Raw genomic sequence first — 20224 nt, 5'->3', positions numbered from 1 at the left:
GAGCGTAGCGACGGGCATGCATTTACTAAAAGCATTTTAAGAAGAATGTTATCTTCACTATCATTTGAGAAACGCTTTTTTACTGGGTAGCCCTCAGATTTACTGTTATGCCCGTGTTTTTTTAGTCAGAGGAGCGTAGCGACAGATATGCATTTACTATAAGCTTCTTTCCTCCATTAACCTTTTAAAAACGTTTGTCTACTGCTTTGCTGTCTGATTTATTGTCCTTCCCGTGTTTTTTAGTCAGAGAAGTATAGCAACGAACATTCGTTTACTAAAAGGTACTTAAAGCTTCGGTCTTCGATGTACGTTAATTCGCTGTTTTTTGCAGGATTTTAGCATTTAGCTATTCGTACTTTTCAGCTTTTTGTGCTGTTCAGGCTTCTGTGCTGTTCAGCCTTTCTTGATTCAGCGAGAGATCCCCCTTCGATTTGATGTGTTTATTTTTGTTCTATTTACGTCAAACAAATCGGCTGCTCTTTTATTCACCGTGAGGATGATTTTCCTCAGCTCAGTCCACCGAGCAAATTTTAAATTGAGTACTACAAGATGACGTCACGCATGAAGTCTTTGACAGTTCAGTGGTAAAATTCACCGGACTTAGAACTTTTTTTCGAAAAAAATATTTTTGATGTTTCGAGTTTTCATTTAAAAAATAACGAGGAAATAGGCGATGAAAAGAAAAATTATTGAAAAAATCCACTCAACAAAATATCGGCTAAGTCTATGTAAGCAGTACCACCAAACTGTCAAAATTTGAGGTTAGCCGCCGACGGTGCAGTACCTAATAACATGAAACACTTGAGTATCCGTCGATAATTTTGAAATCACGTATAGGTAAGGACATAGACACGGTTCAGTTGTGTTGGGGGCCGTTCACGTATAACGTAACGTGAAATATTTCAATTTTCCATGCAAAATGAAATGTTTCACCATACAAAATGAAATATTTCGCGTTACGTAATATTTGAACGGGTCCTTGTGTGTGAACCCGATAATTAGCTTATTTGATATTTGATGCGTTTGCTTATAGAGAACTAATAACAGCAAGATTCGTAATAACAGCAAGCTACAAAAGATACTAGAAGCATGTTAATTTATTGATTCCTTTACAATTAACAAAGATGATAAAGTCTCGCAGTTGCTAATTAATTTAACTAGCATGATTCGTATTGCTTGCGACTAAGAGGATAGGATTTTTTTTAGTCAGAACATGAACTTAAGGAAATATGGAATCCCGAGCAAAGCCGGGTACACTCAGCTAGTTGCCGGATAAAAACCGTGTACGAATGCGCACGAGATTAAAAAATGGCTGACCACCCAATCAGAGTGTGAGTTGGTTTTGACCTTTGAAATAGAACGGCAAAAATATACCAACCGGTGCGTACGCACACAGTTTGATCTATTTTGGCTTGATCTTTTTAATTTTAGCTGGTTCAAATGTGACATAAATTTGGATCTAGGTCAGACCACCGCTAAAGATGCCCTTAGCTTACAACCTAGAGAAATTTGGTCTGCAAATCCTGGAAAGGTAGTTGGTTTTATAAACCATATTATACCAGACTGGGAAAAGATGTGTCCAGGCAATTAGCTGTCCACTCGTTAAATAGTGGTCGGTTTGCATGATACAATCAGCAAATAGGGGTACCACAAAAGTTCAAATAATGGACGCAGTGGTTTTGCTCCCTCCAAAAAAAAAAAAAAAAGTTCTACCACTGAATCCTGGTCCTGACAACTTCAAACTAGGGGAACAGGATTTTTCAGTAATCAAAGGAGCACGCCTTAGTCCCTGTTGCTTTTACGCCTTAATAGTAGTGACAAGACGCGCGGTGATCCACTGATGATGATCATGAAACAAGAAGAGAAAAATATTTGGTTAGTCTTCATATATATGGTTCCCAATCTTGAATTCGTTGTTCTCAAAATTGAAGTGGTTATAACTAGGGTTTTGATCCATGGTCAATATCGGTGTCACTGCTTGATTTTGTTGCTAATGAATCCGCTTTTTACTGAAAAGGGACGTGCATCTTTGAAGGGTGATCTCACTCTTCGAAGGGTATAAAAAGCGGGAACTTTCAATTAGAATCGGTTCCTTGCGATGAAGGCAATAGTGAAAACTGTATCAAAACCGAATACTTCATCATTTCTCAATAATTGATGCACTAAACTAAGGACAAGATATACAATAGATCAAAATACGGAACGGCAGTGGATGATTTATGTCCCGAACAGAGAAGAAGCATACAATCAAGTTGGTTAATTTAGGCATTGTAATATTTATTTGTTTTTTTGAATATTGAAAAATTCAACTGATAATTATTGTCTTAATGAATAAAACTTAAACTAAATAGTTACGGTCAACGGTACAGAAAAGGCCAAGTAACCGATGACGAAACAGTCAGCTGATACATTGAAGTCGAACATATTAAAGATGTTGTTGAATTGCCGGCTGATTGCTCGAATTGGCTCGTGTTGTGTATTATTTCGGCGCCGTGGTTCCAAAAACAGAAAGTCGCGTTGACGAAGAGGCCTCTCACGGCCATACATATTTAGCTGAGCCAGCAGTGTTGGAAGTCAATGTAACCCGTAAGCAGCTTTCCAGCGAACATAGCTTGAGCGACCGTCCGATTCCCAGGAGACGGCAACATTCTTCGTACGGTGGCAAGTTTGTTGGGTCACGCCAGTTGAAGAAACGAAGAGCATATCTCATAAACTTGCGTTGAACGGATTCAATTCTAGTGATCCAACTAGCATGGAAAGGGCACCAAACAACTGAACTTGACTCCAATAAGGATCGCACAAGCGAGCAGTAAAGTGACCTGAGGCATAGCGGGTCACGGAACTCGTCGGCAATTTTGAAAATAAAGCCCAATTGTCGATTAGCTCTGGAGATGATGTCATTGTAGTGGATTCTGAAAGTGAGTCTGCAGACCAAGGTAACACCGAGATCCTTTATGTGCCCTATACGAGCAAGACAGCGTGCGTAGAGAACATAGTCAAACATGATTGGTACGATGTTTCGGTGATAGGTAATAATGTTACATTTTTCGATGCTTGGACTCATCAAATTTCTTGAGTACCAGTCAGCAAATATACCTAACATATTCTGGAGATCCCAACAGTCCGAGAGACTTTTAATAATTTTGCAGGTTTTCGTATCGTCTGCATAGAAAACGCGGCATCCTGATAGTATCAGAAAGGCGACGTCGTTTAAAAAGATCGAAACAGTAGCGGTCCTAGGTTACTGCCTTGTGGAACTCCCGTACATAGCGATTCACAAAGTAAGATCTGAACCAATCCACAGCCGTTGACGAGACGCCAAGTATCTCCAGCTGGGCAAGCAAGATATTATGGTCCACCGTGTCAAATGCAGCTTTTAGATCCATATACGCAGCATGTGTCAATGTGTCGTTCCATGATCCGTCCTTCCTCTTAGGTTATGACCAGTGCTGCTAGTTCTCAACAATACAACTATTTGACGACAATGAGAACAGGAACGATTCACTATCATATGGTCTTCATTAGAATTGAGGTTGCAGTGGCCAAACTAGAGCTTCTTGATTGGTTGACATATGTCCGTGAAGATAGGAGGCCATATTAATGTTTTATCGATTATTCAATGCCTCGATTATCTATTAATCGATTATTGAACGATTATTTGAATTTCATTTGAAGTATTTAATTTAGTGTATATAGAACCTACCACCAACTTACCAGCATCGATTAAACTACATGATAACCCGCAACAACTCAAAATTGAGTCGAACATGCTCATTTCAGCGTTAAGTATGGCTACTCAAAAGTGAGTAGGCGCACTTTTACTCACTTTTGAGTAAACGACGTTCTCGCGCAAAGTGTGTCAAAACCACTTTGTGGTATTTTCAGGCGGGAAATTTGTTTTTTATGTGTTTTGATAAAAAAAAAATTTAAATTACCTGCTCCAGATTCTGACGACTGAAAACCGTCTCCGCTTGTAATTCCTGCTTACCTTAAGGTTCAATTTACTTTGATGCTTTTTAGAAAAATTCAAGAGCAGTTTTTTTTTCGAAGCATTAGTTCAGATTGCAAAATGCTCGCACTATTCGATTCCTTTTGCTATTCTATACAAAGTGACGCGAGCTTTTAGCAATCTAAAATAATGCGTCGAAAAAAACTGCTTTTGAATTTTTCAAAAAAGCATCAAAGTAAATTGAACCTTAATACATTTCGGCCGGTGTTATACAATAATTTTGTTGCGTTTGCTCCGAATGGCTGGTCCCGGATTTGGCTGACTGAGTGGCTTTTACTTAGTTTGACATTTCTCGGTCACTCAGATTTTGACAACCTAATGCATCAGACAAAATGCAGTACGATCGATTCACCCGGTGAATAAACTGTTGTAAGCGTGTCGACTTATCTGACATTTGTAAAATGCACAAGTATTAGAGCAGAACTTGGGGTAAACTATTAGTATAAGTGCAAGAAAATCTTGAATTTACTCAAAGTTCTGCACTAATACTTATGCAATTTACAAACGTCAGAGAAGTCTATTCTCTAAAGCAAAGTCGATGTTGTAATAAGAGTCCTGACAAGAGAAAATTTTGCAAACAATCAGCACTGTTTGTGATTTACTTTTCGTCAGAGAAACCAACAACCAGATATTTTAGGTTAGCATCGGATGACTTTCATTTAGAAGTGAAAAACTTCATGTCGATAACGGAGCTTCTGGGAGACAAACACAATTATAGAACCTGAAAATTGTTCAAACAAGAGCTAGGTATAACTTATAAATACCACAATGTACTAAATAAAGCAAAGTAATGTTTTTCAACTACAACTACTAATGTATTGTCAGTAATGAATGCACACGGCGAATGAGAACAACCCAAATTTGAGTTTAGTTCACTCATAATCGCCAAAAGTGCAGGAACTCAGCGATGAGTAAAATTTGTCTGATGGTTTCCTGTGGAAAACCTAAAAAATCTGCCGGAAAATGAGGAAATTGACGAAAATTTTATTCAGTCTCAGAGTAGTATCAATAGACTGAGTGAATCCAATCTTTACTTTTCTAAAATACAGGAATTTTTCCCTGGAAAATCCTGGAAAAACCTGGGAAAACATGAGGCAAATTTACTCACCACGTTCCTGCACTTTTGGCGATTATGAGTGAACTAAACTCAAATTTGGGTCGTTCTCATTCGCCGTGCAATACTTGTAGTTCACTGGCTGTGCTGCCGTCAATGGATGACAATCGATGTCCGTCGGTGATTGGCATTAGACTGTGGAACAGAGACCGACGTTAAATAAAGAAAAGAAGAAGAAGCCCTCATCTCAGCACGATACTATTCCTACAGACAAACAGACATAACACTGGCAATTTGTTCATCGCACATGCATGTAACGGTCAATTTAAATATGCTTAGTTGGTAGTACCGCCACATGTGGTGCGCATATTCAATAACCCTTACGTTTGACGTTTACACACTACCGCCATCTGTTCAGCGTACTACCCATAACAGTATACTCAACAGATGGCGGTAATGTTTTAGCGACGATTTTTTATTTTGAATAATATTCAATATGTTATGTCTGCTGGTCTGTGCTATTCCTACAATCTGTTGGAGAAGATGTTTGGTTCGAGTAAGTGTTTTTTTATCAGGAAATGATATTGCAGTCCAAAGTCAAAATCAATTCGTTTAAAAATGCAAATTGTCTTTTCTCTCACTATGCTTCTAATAAAAATGTTAATAAGCATTAAAGAGTAAAAGTGTATTTTATTGAATTTTTATATCTTGAAACAATAATTTACACATGATCCGAGGATGAATAATCAATTTATAGTTAAAACACTTTCTTAAATACGTTGATTTTCTTTGTTTTCATAGAGTATCAATATTAATCGATTATTACGATTAATCGATTATTTCATGTTGATTAATCGATGTCGATTACTACGAATAAAAAAAGTAATCGATTAGTTGGGAGAATCGGACATCACTAGCAACGTGTCAAAATTTTGCTCGCGCAGCAAGAGAATCCGACGTACTCACATTCTCACGTTCTCAGTGTTCGGGGAGCGTCTGTCGACCGCCAGGAAGCCTGGAATCGGCGGCAATCGAAATCCGGACGTGGCAGCGACGACGAAGAAGGTGGTGGTGAAATATAAGCGGAATCCTAACCTCTCCATCCGGGACGTCGCTGGCAAGCTCAATGTCCCCCATACTACTGTGCAGCGGGCCAAGAAACGAGCCGGGTTGTCGACGTTTAAGAAGGTGAAGGTGGCGAACCGAGATTACAAACAAAACTCGTCGACAAAGCGGCGGTCCCGAAAGCTGTATACAAATCTGCTCACAATGTTCGACTGTGTCGTCATGGACGACGAAACTTATGTGAAGGCGTATTTAATGCAGCTTCCGGGACAGGAGTTTTAAACCGCATCAGGAAAAGGGAAGGTGGCTGATATTTTCAAAACCATCAAACTATCGAAGTTCCCGCAAATATATCTCGTCTGGCAGGCCATATGCACATGTGGTCTAAAAAGTGACATTTTAATTACTACGGGAACCATCAATCAAGAGTTCTACGTCTAAGAGTGCTTGGAAAAGCGGCTGCTACCATTCCTAAAGCAACATAATAGACCTGTGCTGTTCTGGCCGGACTTGGCGAGCTGCCACTATGGGAAAAAGGCAATCGAGTGGTAAGATGCGAACAACGTGGTTGTGGTACCCAAAGACCACAACACCCTCCCAACAGCCCAAAACTCCGCCATATCGAACGGTATTGGGCCTTGGTCAAACGGAATTTAAAAAAAAAAACTAATAAATCCATGGAAAACGAGTAACAGTTTAAATCTAACTGGCGTTCGGTGGTGAATAAGGTCGATGAGACCACTGTGCAAAATTTAATGTAAGGGGTTAAGTTTGGATTTGACAAACCAAAAGAATAAACGAACATTTTTTTCCTTTAAATATATGAATTGAACTACCAGCAGAAAAATAAGAAGATTTTTGTGATATGAATTTTGACTGAAAGAAACGATTTTTTGTCTACCAATTTTTGCGCGTTCCAGTCTTTACGTCGAAAAGCAATTTGACTGGTAAATAAATTTAAAAATGGGATGTGATCCTATATACTCGACTTAGTTTACGTTTGTTACTTTCGCGGTGTGAAAATTTGCTCTTGAAGTATTATTATTATTATTATTATTATTATTATTATTATAGCGAGTAACGAATATTGCACATATAACCGCATTCTTTACAAGAGCTACACAAGGCGTGTGCAGGCTAATTTACGGCCTCATCCAAAGCAGTTCTGATCATTCGTGAATACCAAACGAAACGAGGAGGGGCTACCAGTCGAAATTCACCTGGGTGATAGAATCGCCAGCAATTCCCTTGAGAAATTGTAATCTTCTTGCAGAACATTTCAAAAGCATTTTCAATGACACTACGGCTTCGTTGTCCCAAGTTGCTGGAGGGGTGAGGGACACTCCCAGTGATGCTTTCAATTTTTCAATTACCTCGGTTACAGTAGACCTCGTTGAATCCGCCATCAAGAAGCTGAAATTTTCTAATGCTGCTGGCCTTGACGGGATCCCCTCAAGCATCCTGAAGCGATGCTTTTCAGAGCTTACAACACCGCTTTTGAAGCTGTTCAATATTTCATTACAGCAGGAGGAGCTCCCTACGCGTTGGAAATCGTCATCCATGTTCCCGAACTACAAGAAAGAAGACAAGAGAAACGTCGAAAATTACCAAGGGATCACATTACTCATTGCCTGATATAAAGTTTTCGAAATTATCATCAACGACGCATAATTCTCTAGCTGCAGAAATTACATTTTTCCTGACCAACACGGTTTTTATCCCAAGAGATCAGTTTCAACAAATCTAGCTCCGTTCATTTCTTTATGTCTTCGGAGTATGGAAGCTGGAGCGCAGGTGGACGTTGTATATACAGATCTTAAGGCTGCATTCGACCACTCCATACTGCTAGCCAGTGATGGAAAAGTTCATCAAAGTTCCCTATGACTCGCGAACTTTTCCCTTGGTGAACTTCGTGAAATATCGCGAACTTTTCCAACACTACTGCTAGCTAAACTTGAAAAACTCGGTGTCTCCTCGGGTTTAACTCGTTGGTTCAAGTCCTATCTGACCAATCGGGAACTTTGTGTTAGAATCGGATCAGAGCAATCGGACTATTTTACAAACAGCTCCGGTGTTCTTCAAGGTAGCAACTTGGGACCACTGCTTATCTCGATTTATGTGAATGAGGCCGAACTGATCCTCGCAACTGGTTGCCGATCGTTCTACGCGGATGATGTGAAGATCTATGTGATTATTCGTAGCTTCGCCGATTGCTTACGGCTTCAGCACCTAATCGATACTTTCGAAGAGTGGTGCTCAAGAAACTATCTATTACAAAAATGTAATATTATCTCATTTCATCGCAAGCTGAAACCAGTGGCATTCAACTATACGATAAATCACCAACTTCTGCAACGTGTGGACAATGTTCGTGACCTAGGAATCACGCTGGACTGCGCCTTTACATTCAAGCTTCATTACTCGGGCATCGTTGCGAAAGCTAACAGGCAACTCGGGCTGACGAGTTTCGCGATCCTGCCAGTCTAAAAGCTCTATACTGCTCTCTAGTGCGATCGATCTTGGAATTCATCTCGGTAGTATGGTGCCCGTATCAAGCAGTTTGGATAGCTAGGATTGAATCTGTTCAAAGAAAATTTGTTCGGTATGCCTTTCGTCACCTTCCTTGGAATGACCCTGTGAACCTTCCGCCGTTCGAAGATCGAACTCCTGGGTCTTGAAACACTAGAACATAGGCGGACGATTAGTCAGGCCGTGTTCGCAGCGAAGGTACTTATTGGTGATATCGACTCTCCAGAAATCTTGACTGAATTCGAAATCTACGCACCCGAACGAGTTCTTCGGTCGAGGAGTTTCCTGCATCTTGGACCTCGTGCTGCGAACTACGGCTTGCATGACCCAATACGGTTCATACCTGGGCGTTTCAACGAGTTTTACGAGTTTTTCGACTTTAACTGTTCAGCGGAAACCTTTCGTCACCGTATTCAACGTAGACTCCTGAGAAGGTGAGTAGCTGTCCATTTAATGTACGCGTGAAGGATTGTGCTACCTGTTTATTTTTTGTTTCTGGTTCAACTGCATGACGAGGACTTCTACCTGATTCATTGACAACTCCATGCCATAGGAGGATAACTTTTTTTATGCTATATACTTGATTAATTTTCGTTGTAATTGTATTGTATTATTGTGATTCATGTATTTCGAAAAGATATGGGGTTTTTACGCCTTTTCTAGGCTTTTCCCCATCAGGCTTCATTAAGACACGATAAGTCCGATGAAGAAAAACAAATTAAAATTAAATAAATATTATCTAGTTACAAATCTAGAGCTACTTAATTTTATTTAAATTTTATAAAGGTTTTAACATTTAACATTTTAGGAAGTTCTACAAGGTTTGTATAAAACAACATTCCTAAAACTTTGGTCAAGATAAATTTGCCTTTATTACATCCACCAAAACCTCATTAAGACTAGAATCTGTCTAGTTGGCCCACCCTGAAGAAGTTTCCAAAGAGTGTATTGTCGAGAAATTTCAAGAATGACTTGCTGCAAAAAGGTTATAGGACGAAAGCATTGAGAACCATTTGAAATCCTTATTAAAAGTACAATAAATGCTATTTGGCATCAATATTTTAACGCTTGCTAAGCGCACTAAAAATAAAGCATCAATCAAGATGTAATATATATATCGCTACATAAATACATATATATAAATATCGTCCGATTTTGCCAAATTCATTGTTCAAAAATGAATCTATAAAAAATCCTCCAAAATTTCCTCATCATTAAAGTGAAAGAATTACTAAAACTATCGTAACTTACATTGTGGTCTATTTTTATGTGACAGATTATATCTAATGCGATATGTGCTTCGGAAGATCGAAAAAATAAGTCCGCCCTCGGAAATCGTTGATTTGACTAATTAGTTTTAATTTAGAAAATAAAATGTAGGGTTGTGTCACCAAATCTCAGAAGAAAAAATTTTTTTGGTAGTGTTAGCTTTAAGCTAGAAATTCAAATCGATTTTATTATTACAAATAAACACTTTAGATAAAGTTTACTTACAATTTTAGTGTAGGAATTGTCAAACTGGAGAAATCTTATCGTGAATCCACGTTTCTAGGTTAGCTGTAAATATTAGTTCGTAATTTATTTTTTAAGTTCAAAGAGTTTTAGTTTGGCTACTTACGTTAGCCCTAGGTTCGATTTTACTAGTTTAGACAAAATTCAATAGTTTTAAGCACTAGTAGTAGCTAAGTTATTTATTCGAGATAAACACGCCCGGCACTTCCCTAATCGTATACAATGGCTTTCGAACTGTGTGTAACGATGACTATCGATTCACCACTATTTTTGACGTTCCTCCTCATCGTTTGTCACTTGTCATGCATGACAAATCGATCGGATGCGGCCTGCTGGAAACCGTGTCGATCTACATAGGCAGCGTCGCTGCATCGAGGGGTGTTTTCGTCACATAAAATATAGCTTTATGTTATGTTAATCATAGCGGAGATGAATCAGCGTCTGGCTGAAAATCTCCTTAATAAAGACAACCAATCAACCAACCTATGTTAATCATTGCTCCCAGCCGAGACAATTTGATAAGCTTCGTAATCTTCATTACTGCTCATTGATGAATTGATGAGAATAAAGTTATTTAAAGGAAAAATATCTTAAAAAACTTGAATAACAATATGGCGATAGCTTAAACAGTAATTGTCTATAAGCCATTTGTGAAAAGCTGTTTCGCTAACAAATGCAAAACATTTTATAGACTGGACTCGGAAAAAATGAGACACACAAAAATGATAACCAAAAATTCATTTTAAATCGGATACTTCTCAAATTTTCAGGGATTAAATAACTATATATTAGCCATGTTTTGGCATAATTTATTTATTGAATTTTGTGGAATGGGGGCTTCCAAGCCTTAAGCCGATAAATCTGTGCGACTGACCAGGATTATCGATCACCGCGCCCAAGATTTGCTGGCGTAGCTCTTCTTGTTTCGAATGCATCTTGAAAACTACTTGACAGATCGCACACATATACATAACACTCTAAACTAGTATTACCCAAAATTTCATTAATTTTTACCCACGCGATAAAAAGTTACACCCAAAACAAAGTGTCGCATTTTTTTTTCGAGCCCAGTCTTTAATGCGGTTGTTATGAAGATAATTTGCAGACTGAAATGTTTTTATCTGAAGCCATTTTGCTTGATCATATTCTCTTTAGTTTTATGACGGCATTAATGGTGGTAAAGTTGCCTGGAAAAAGTTAAACGTCATAATTTGATTACCTTTCGATAGTTTTGTCATGCGAACATTGCAACGATGTTCTACTCCAGCGTTGTATCAACAAGGTGCGTGACATCCTTGATAAGGGCAATTTATCTATTGGAAGCAGTTACTCATCTGCGTAACTCGGAACAGGTGGAAGCTCAATCGTTCTCGAAAAGTTTTCCTTCTTCCGGATGATGCGATGAAGTTTATGTGCGCTTGCCAGGATTTTTTAGAACAATTAACTCTTTTGCCAAATGAAATCGGAAGGCAGCCTACTTCCAGCTGATGGACAGCTTCTGAGGTTTCCTGTAAGCAGTTTTCCGCAGTCCCAGTTTGGCACTGATGCTATTCGACAATATGTTGTGCATTCCCATCAATTTTAGGCGTCTAATTTGACGGCTTCCAGTGCTTCGTAAATCGCATTCATTTCGCTCCTCTCAGCCGGCTGCTCTGTTGTTGTTGACCGATTTTGTCGGAGCTGCCCTCCCAGAAAGTTCTGGAATTGGATTCTTTTTCTCTTCCGTCGACAGCATTGTTAGAATTATTACTCGATTATCCTTTGGCATTTCCTTGTGACTCTGCGTTTGAAAGCCCCACTCTATTACGTTTTTCTCTGTCTCTAGGTGGATCCATCGTTTTAGTTTTATTTGTAAACAGTGGGACACCAAAACGCATTGATGCTCAATATCTGCTCTTTGATCCCGTTTGAAACCGAACGGTTTTATAATTGCTTTTATAATGATAAAACACCTTTATGGAGTATTTTGTCGTGACATCAATAAAACAAATACCGATTGATTTACTGAACAGTTTTATAAAGGGATAGAATGCTGCATTAAATTCATTTGTAAAATCAGACACTTTCTGATTTTCTCGTCAGGCTTTAAAAGGTTTTTAAAACAACATAAAGCTAAACTACTAATCAAGAATGTTTTAAACTTTTAACTGCTGTATTTAAACAAAAAAGATTGCTAATTGCCGTTATAAAACCACAGTAAATCAGAGTGAAAGCCAAAAGGTTGTTAAATTGTTACATCCGAGTGTAGGAACGGAATTTCTCCGGATATTTACGAAGATTGGAGAAGAATCGGTAAAACTCTCCATCGCTTCTTCTTTGTCTGTCTTTACAGGTCCGTAGTCAGGGGATGGTGAAAATGGCCCCTTCCAAGGGCGAAAAGTCAATGTGGTGAATTCAACGAGTTTCTAGTTAAAAAAATTTCCATGAAATAAATTCCATTTACATTTAAATTAAAGGCGTAGCCAGAGGTGGCAGAGCAAAGTCGTATTTTTCAATCTAATTTACTAACAACATTATTTTTCAGGAGTTAGAAAAAAATCGTAAGTTAATGAATGTTGAAAAATTTCATGATAGGCTCTTACTATATACTTCGGAGCGAAAGATTCGATTACGTTGTTAAATCGTTTGATAACCAACGAATCTACTTCACTAAGTTCCATCGTACAATGGTCCCATTACGATAACTAAGTGTGAACAGCACATGACACATGTTCGTTTGGTACATTATTACAGAAGCACTGCCTCAAACCCCCTTAATTACACTTTAATTGCTGGTCGCTAAAGGTAAATGGTTAATGGCCACAAAAAAACAACCATGGAGTGTATTTCAATACTCGATTATCGTGAATGCTATGTTATATACCCGTAATAATCACTCAGTAATAACACCGCATCATTGTCCTATTTGCTACATAGCTGCTCATATAATTAACGAATGATCGTTCCAGCAAAAGGAGCAAAAAGAACTTCTATTTCCATTCCAAGCATATTGTGTTAGCACGGCAAAAGTTTTTAATCGGCTCATTTTGCTCCTGGTGTGTTACTTTCTACCCACCCGAGAGAGAGAGAAAGAGAAAGATGAATCAGTTCAAGGAACACCAAACACCCACATCGACAACCGTCGTCGTCGGTTTTCGTGTTACAACGGCGAAGGACTTACTAAAACCGTTCTTGACAAGTCCTGCATTTTTGCAAAACACCTTACAAGGAGTTTCCGGTCGCGCACACAAACACACACTTGTTATCGCATGTCCTTCCGTTTGCCAAGTGAAAAGCGAAACTTTTCCAACGCAGGAAAGAACTCTTTTGCTCATTTAGTTCTCACTGAACGGTTCGAGGGAGGAGGAAGGAGGAGCACCGCACGTTGCAAGTTGCAAAAGTACCCTTGTTATGTAAGAAGCTTACAAGTTGTTGTGCTCTCACTTGTTTAAATAATTAACCGTCATTAGTAGAGCGTGCACGGAATAGCCTAGCAAGAAGTACAATTTGAATAGTTTGTTTATGTGAAGTTTATTGTTTTTGTTCAAATCTATTTCTAGCCGTGGTTATCAAAAAAGAAAGTTTTGAAATGTTCATTGAGATTTGGAATAATAATATCTCATCTGTTTACATATCGATCTATTGGCGTAATTTTCTTCAGTTTTCCAAATGCTTTGCACGATGGAATTTCAAATATAACATTTTTACATCTACAATAACAACTTATTATTCATAAACGATTATCACCGAGCTGGAAAACCATTTGGCTAGGCTAATCTCAATATTTCTTTCTATTTCGTTTCAGAACATTCCAAGTGAAAAATGTGTGATTGTATATGAGTGTCGTTTCATGGAAAACCGTCCACCTCTGAGAAAGCGTTACTGAATTCATACGGAAGCATTTCGCTTGAAAAAGGTCACCAGGTGCGCCCCTCGGAACCGAACAAAAAACGAGTGACATTCAGTTCGAGAATCATAATACCTTCCCATCCATCCTCCGGTGCAGTTTGCATTGTAATGACCTTTGATGACGCATTGAGCGAATGCAATCAATCATCGCTACGAACCGAAAATGTACCTCGCCGAGAGAACGATCCGTCGTACTTGTCACGGCCACCGACTTGTGTCAGCGTAAGCTTGCCCAAGCAACAACAACAACAACAACAGCAGTTACCTGGAGGTGGTGGTGATAGTGGATGCCAACCCGGATCCAAACCTAGACCGGCGTTCTTACGCTATTGTCCCGACGAATCTGACAGTGCGACTGCTACCGTTGTCGGTGGAGGATTTTCTCAGCTTCTCGTTCGGCAAGTGAATTGGAATTTTTACACTGATTGCCAAGAAGATCAACGTTCGGATTTGGAGAACGGTGCCGATAGCCCTCCGCCGCTTCCGTTGTTGCCTCAAACGGAAGAGGCGCTAAAACTGTTGCGAGAAATCGATAGCAATATTGCTGCCGTTGGAGGATTAACCGAAAATGGATTCGGAGCGCTATTGGTAAGTTTCATTGCTAAAGTTGACGATGAATGGTTTGGGGGCGAATGAGTTGATGCTTCAATTCACAAAAAAACATGGCTTCTGGGAGTAAGGGTCACTACCGAAAAAAAAAATTAAGCCAGTGTCATTCCAATCCAGCACGAGATCTCTGAAACCAAGCGAAACGAAGAGATAAATTCTTTTGATACACATTGCACGGTTTGTTTTAAAAAGAACTTTTTTTTAATCGGCAAGTTTGATATTTTGGTTCATGCAAGTAGAGGCCTTTCCCTATCATTTGCGACCGCATTGAAAACAATCAGCCAGGGGGTCTTTTTTAAAGTTTATTTTCTTTAAGATCACTGACTTTAGAATGCAGTTTGCAGTATGTACACATATATCTGCTTAAATTAAAGAGATATGGGGCAAGGAAAGAGAGGGTTGGTCATTGGAAACAGGGAAGAAAAAGAAGTAGCGAGAGGAGATTAGGGGGTGGTGTCGATAGGGGAAGGACCATTAATTATGTCACGCAAATTTCGCCAATTTTCACCCCCCCCTTCCCTCTTTGTCACATTTTTTGTATGGACCTTTTTTTTTGTATGGCTCGTCAGTTTCCAAACCCCCCCCTAAAAGTGTGACATAATTATTGGACGATCCCTAAGTTGAATTTTCCTCCTAAAACATTACAATAAGGCTATCCACGAGACAGTTGCGATCAGCTGACTTTTTTGTTTACCAAGAACTTTTGACCGACCACAGTAGAAATGGCAGTTTATTCTCATATGAGTTTCTGCTTTGTTTATGTTTACATTCAGCACCATTAACACCAGATCACTCACACACTCTAGATTTCTAGCTGTCAGTTCTACTAAGAAACGTCTCTAGACTTCTCTGACGTTTGTGAAATGCACAAGTATTAGTGCAGATCTTGGGGTAAATTATAAGTATTAGTGCCAGAAAACCTTTGAATTCACAAAGTTCTGCACTAATTCTTGTGCAATTCACAAACGTCAAAGAAGTCTTTTGCATCACCTTATTGTTATTATCTTTTATTTTCAATGAATAACTTTAGTATGCAAGTTGGCAACACAACGGCGCCGGTGGTGTAGTGGTAAGCGTGATTACCTCTCACCCCAGTAGGCCTGGGTTCAATCCCAGTCGGCGCCGCCGGGATGTTCTGAGGCATAACATCTCTGATCACGCCTTCCTTCGGATGGGAAGTAAAGCCGTTGGTCCCCGGTTCATGAGTCGATAGGTCCAGGTGTGGGAGCTGCCTTCCTGGCACGTCGGTAGCATTGGTGCTCAGCACGGACAACAAGATCGATGAAAAAAAAAAACAAAACCAAAAACCAAGTTAGCAACAGGTTTGCTTTGTTTCAATTCAACGTGTTTGTTTTTGTTTATATTTTCGACAAGTTCATTCGGGATTGCCTTGTCAAATCCACACGCTATTTCAAAACATCCCCTTATTTGGGTAGTATCCACCCAGATCGATTCAAACTGAACCTACCCAAAAATGACAGTGACAAGTTGACCAATGGACAACATCGACAAGAATCCGATCGACTTTGTTCATTTGTCAACTTGTCACTCCCAACAAGTTTAACCATTTTTGGGTAGGATCAGTTTTGACCGATCTGGGTGGATTATACCCAAATTTGGGTAGTTTTGAAATAGTGTGCACTCCGTTTTTTAGATACGCATTTAGTTGATTATAAATGTGCTAAAATGAAATCAAGAAATCACGAGGAAAATCAGGACATATGGGAAATATTAGAGCCTTTGGACCTAAAGATGCAGGAGTGAAGAAGTTGTTTCTTCTTGCAGTAATACATAGCATTCCGGAAAAGTACAGGAATATTGTACAAGTTTGGTCGACAATTTTTGCGTTGGACAAATTGGAAACGGTTGTCGCAGGTGACCCTAAAAATCATCAATCTTTTGTTAGGTATCATGGGTCACAGTTTAACTTATCTGTCCATATTGCTGCACAAGTTAGTCCATGTTTTCTCAAGAGAGCAAGATTCCAAGAACGTTGGACTTAAAAAACCCAAGTTACGTAAAATGAAAGACTGATGGTACTGATGATAAACGAACAAAGCATTTTTTTTAATTTATATAATTTTTTTTCCTAATCAAAGAACTGTTCTGCTTCGTCCACCACTCGTGCTCCATATCGTACTTGGGATCGTAAACGCCATTTACAAGGGTGTTGAAGCTGTTGATCCAACAACTGCTGAACAGTGGGTGAAGCTAAGTTCATTTCAAAATCATAGCAAGTATGGCTTTGCAGGTAGAAACTGCCACAAATTACTAGAGAAGAGGACTTTGTTGAAAACTGATGGACCGCTCAGTATTTTCAGAAATGTAAGAATTCAAAAAAAAAATCAACACTGATAAATTTGTCTCGAATAACAACAAGCGATAGCCATGCGAAGTTATGAACAATGACATTGCGCGTATCGACTACCCTGGTTGATTGATGATTTGTGTTCACAGGGATCACATGGCGTCCTTTTCCGGTAATAAATACATACACACTACGAAAAAGTCATGTAAATGTCGGTGCCCTGAGACCGACACATGAAAGCGGCCCTTATGACATAAGACTAAGTTGTAAGAGACGAGAAAATCAATTCAATAAAGCGCACTTTTCGTCGAGTTCCGTATATTGCGGTACACTTAATTTTACATAAAAAGGTTGTTTACGTTCCATGATTTACATCAAATATGAATTAAGTCAGGTAACCTTTCGGTGAATTTATCTTAAATTGAGTCAAATCGAGTCATAATCAGCGAACAAGACAGTTAAGGGCCAACCACATTAGATCCGTTGGCGTTGCGTTGACGTAAATTTACCAGTTGGACAATAGATTTAGCTGTCACTTTGCCGCAAAGCCCTTCCAAACTATCAAAGCCTTTCCATTCAGGCTCCTTTGAAGACGCAAAAGGTTTTCTTCATCGCTGTACCCACATATTCTAGTCGAATTTTCGTAAGTTGCTAGAAAGAGTGACCATTCCTCCGGATTCCTGGAAAACTTTGGAAGTTCTTTATTGACCGCTTGACGTGCTAAAGCCTGGCTTTGGCTAAGCGAAGGGACACTGAAGAGACTACAACTGTTTGGTTGGAACGCTGTCGCCTAAGGGTTCAAACCGAAACTTCCTCTAGCTGTACTTCCACCGACCTTCGCGTACCATTGAAGTAGTTGATTCTGTTCCTCCCAATGCTTATTCTCCAACGCCTGGTTCTCCTGCAGTAACTGCAACTCTTGTACTATGTCTCCCCTTCATGATTCACAGGGATTTTTGGAAGTGGATTCCTTGTTGAAATCGCTGTTCACCCACCGCCGGATATCATCTGCGAAGATTGGTTGCCAGTCGAATTCGCCCTTGAATTATCACCTCTCAAACCTGCTAGTCGCTGTTGTAGGATTTGACTTAGCGTAGGGAAACCGAAGATACTGCCACTGTTTGGCTGGAACGTTGGTCGGTTTACAATGATTTGTGGGAGTGGATTCCCAGTCGAACTCGCCATCGGCCCTCCGCCAGATATCATTTGCAAGGGGTTGGTTGATCGCCGTTGAACTTCCACCGCTCGCGTCAACTAATGGCTGTTGGCCTCCCATCAGTTCTCGCACACGTCGCTCCGTATTCTTCAGCTCCTAGCCTTATCGCTTCTGTTGGTCTCTGAGTTCCTTCACACATTGCACAAGTAACAATTCAAGCTGAACAGTAAGAATAGAAGCTGATTATTGGTTGATTCAAGGTGTACGAAGCTGATTAACACCAGGCTGAATATATAGTTTATTAGTAGTGCATAAAGCGAATTGTATCCCCATAATTCTACCTCAGTTAGTTAGCTGATCTAAAGACTGAACAAGACTTACTTAAGCTTAACACTACTCCACAAATCAGCAATGCCCTACACATATTTTGATAGCCTGATAGAATAATATGAAGCTATTGCAGAATATTGTTACACGTCGTGAGGGTTACTTGTTGCGTTTTCGACATTTTAGTTCTTCTAAATTCACTGCCTACCTTCAAATCCCAAGCAGCGCCAGCAGTAGAGACAAGGAACAGGAGCTTTTTACGAATAACTCCAGGTAGAAGTGCACTGCGACGACGTCGGAAGAATTATCAATTGTATTACTGTGTTTTGTCTGTTCACCACTTTATATTGCACTTAATTTTCAGACCGCATTTCAAAAATACAAATCAATTATGGCACTAAAATAGCATCCAAATGACCATCAAAATAAATTGGGCACTTGTGTCCACATTGTTTTTTTTTTTCTTTATTAAAGAGATTTTTAGCCATAGGCTAGTTCATCTCTTAAATGTCCACATTGTGTTTACTGCACTTGAAAATGAGAGGAATGTTTTACTGTCACCATTTATTGTTTACAATTCTGCATAGCTGTATAATAATCTTCCGGTTACTAATATTCAGTTTAATTTTATGTGCTTCAAGCTAATGAGCATACTTTTTGCCACTCACATGCTTAAGGGGTCCAGAAGGTATAGTTTACGGCTGTGAATCAGCGGCTTTATCTATCTATCTATCTATCTATCTATCTATCTATCTATCTATCTATCTATCTATCTATCTATCTATCTATCTATCTATCTATCTATCTATCTATCTATCTATCTATCTATCTATCTATCTATCTATCTATCTATCTATCTATCTATCTATCTATCTATCTATCTATCTATCTATCTATCTATCTATCTATCTATCTATCTATCTATCTATCTATCTATCTATCTATCTATCTATCTATCTATCTATCTATCTATCTATCTATCTATCTATCTATCTATCTATCTATCTATCTATCTATCTATCTATCTATCTATCTATCTATCTATCTATCTATCTATCTATCTATCTATCTATCTATCTATCTATCTATCTATCTATCTATCTATCTATCTATCTATCTATCTATCTATCTATCTATCTATCTATCTATCTATCTATCTATCTATCTATCTATCTATCTATCTATCTATCTATCTATCTATCTATCTATCTATATAAAAATTAATTTCTGTCTGTCTGTCTGACCCTTATGGGCTCGAAAAATAATGAACCGATCGACGTGACAATTTGTATGCAGGAGTTTTTGGGGCAAGGAATGGTTTTTATGATGGTTTGAGACCACTCCCCTCTCTGTAAGGGGGGGGGGGCTTCCATGAAAATGAATCAGAAATTTATGCATAACTAGGGTAAACGCTCCTATAGTCGCGGTACGTTAGAAGCGTTAGGTTCCTATAGTTGTGCATGGAGACTCAATACACAACTATAGGAACCTAACGCTTCTAACGTACCGCAACTATAGGAGCGTTTCCCCTATTCTATTAAATTTTCATTTATTTAGTTGCAAGCATAGCAACGCTCACACGGGGTTCAGCTAGTAACAATATAAATATGAAAATCCAATTAGTCAGCAACAACATGGTATAGCAGTTTCATAAAAAATATAAGAAGGCTGAACAAGGGTTGGAAAATACTGTTGATAAAGGCCTTAAAAAGCTTATAATTTATATTACTGTTAAGTTTTCGGCTGCTTAATATCACCAGATTTAGA

The 20224-nt window shown here is 38.9% G+C and overlaps 1 protein-coding gene across 1 annotated transcript in view; it reads left to right on the top strand.

The window, feature by feature from the left end:
* The window catches only part of LOC135709193 (uncharacterized), a 345728-nt gene that overhangs the window by 68453 nt on the left and 257051 nt on the right, over positions 1-20224 (top strand). Inside the window, exon 2 of the mRNA XM_065231416.1 lies at positions 13954-14645. Coding sequence (XP_065087488.1) covers positions 14166-14645 — 480 coding nt within the window. The 5' untranslated portion in view covers positions 13954-14165. The remainder of the gene's footprint in view (positions 1-13953; positions 14646-20224) is intronic.

The sequence above is a fragment of the Ochlerotatus camptorhynchus genome, unplaced genomic scaffold (assembly GCF_037179485.1).
Source record: "Ochlerotatus camptorhynchus isolate MF236.1 unplaced genomic scaffold, CSIRO-AGI_Acam_v1.1 ptg000355l, whole genome shotgun sequence".
NCBI lineage: Eukaryota > Metazoa > Arthropoda > Insecta > Diptera > Culicidae > Ochlerotatus > Ochlerotatus camptorhynchus.
Note: the sequence above shows the minus strand (reverse complement) of the source record. Positions and strands in the feature narration are given on the sequence as shown.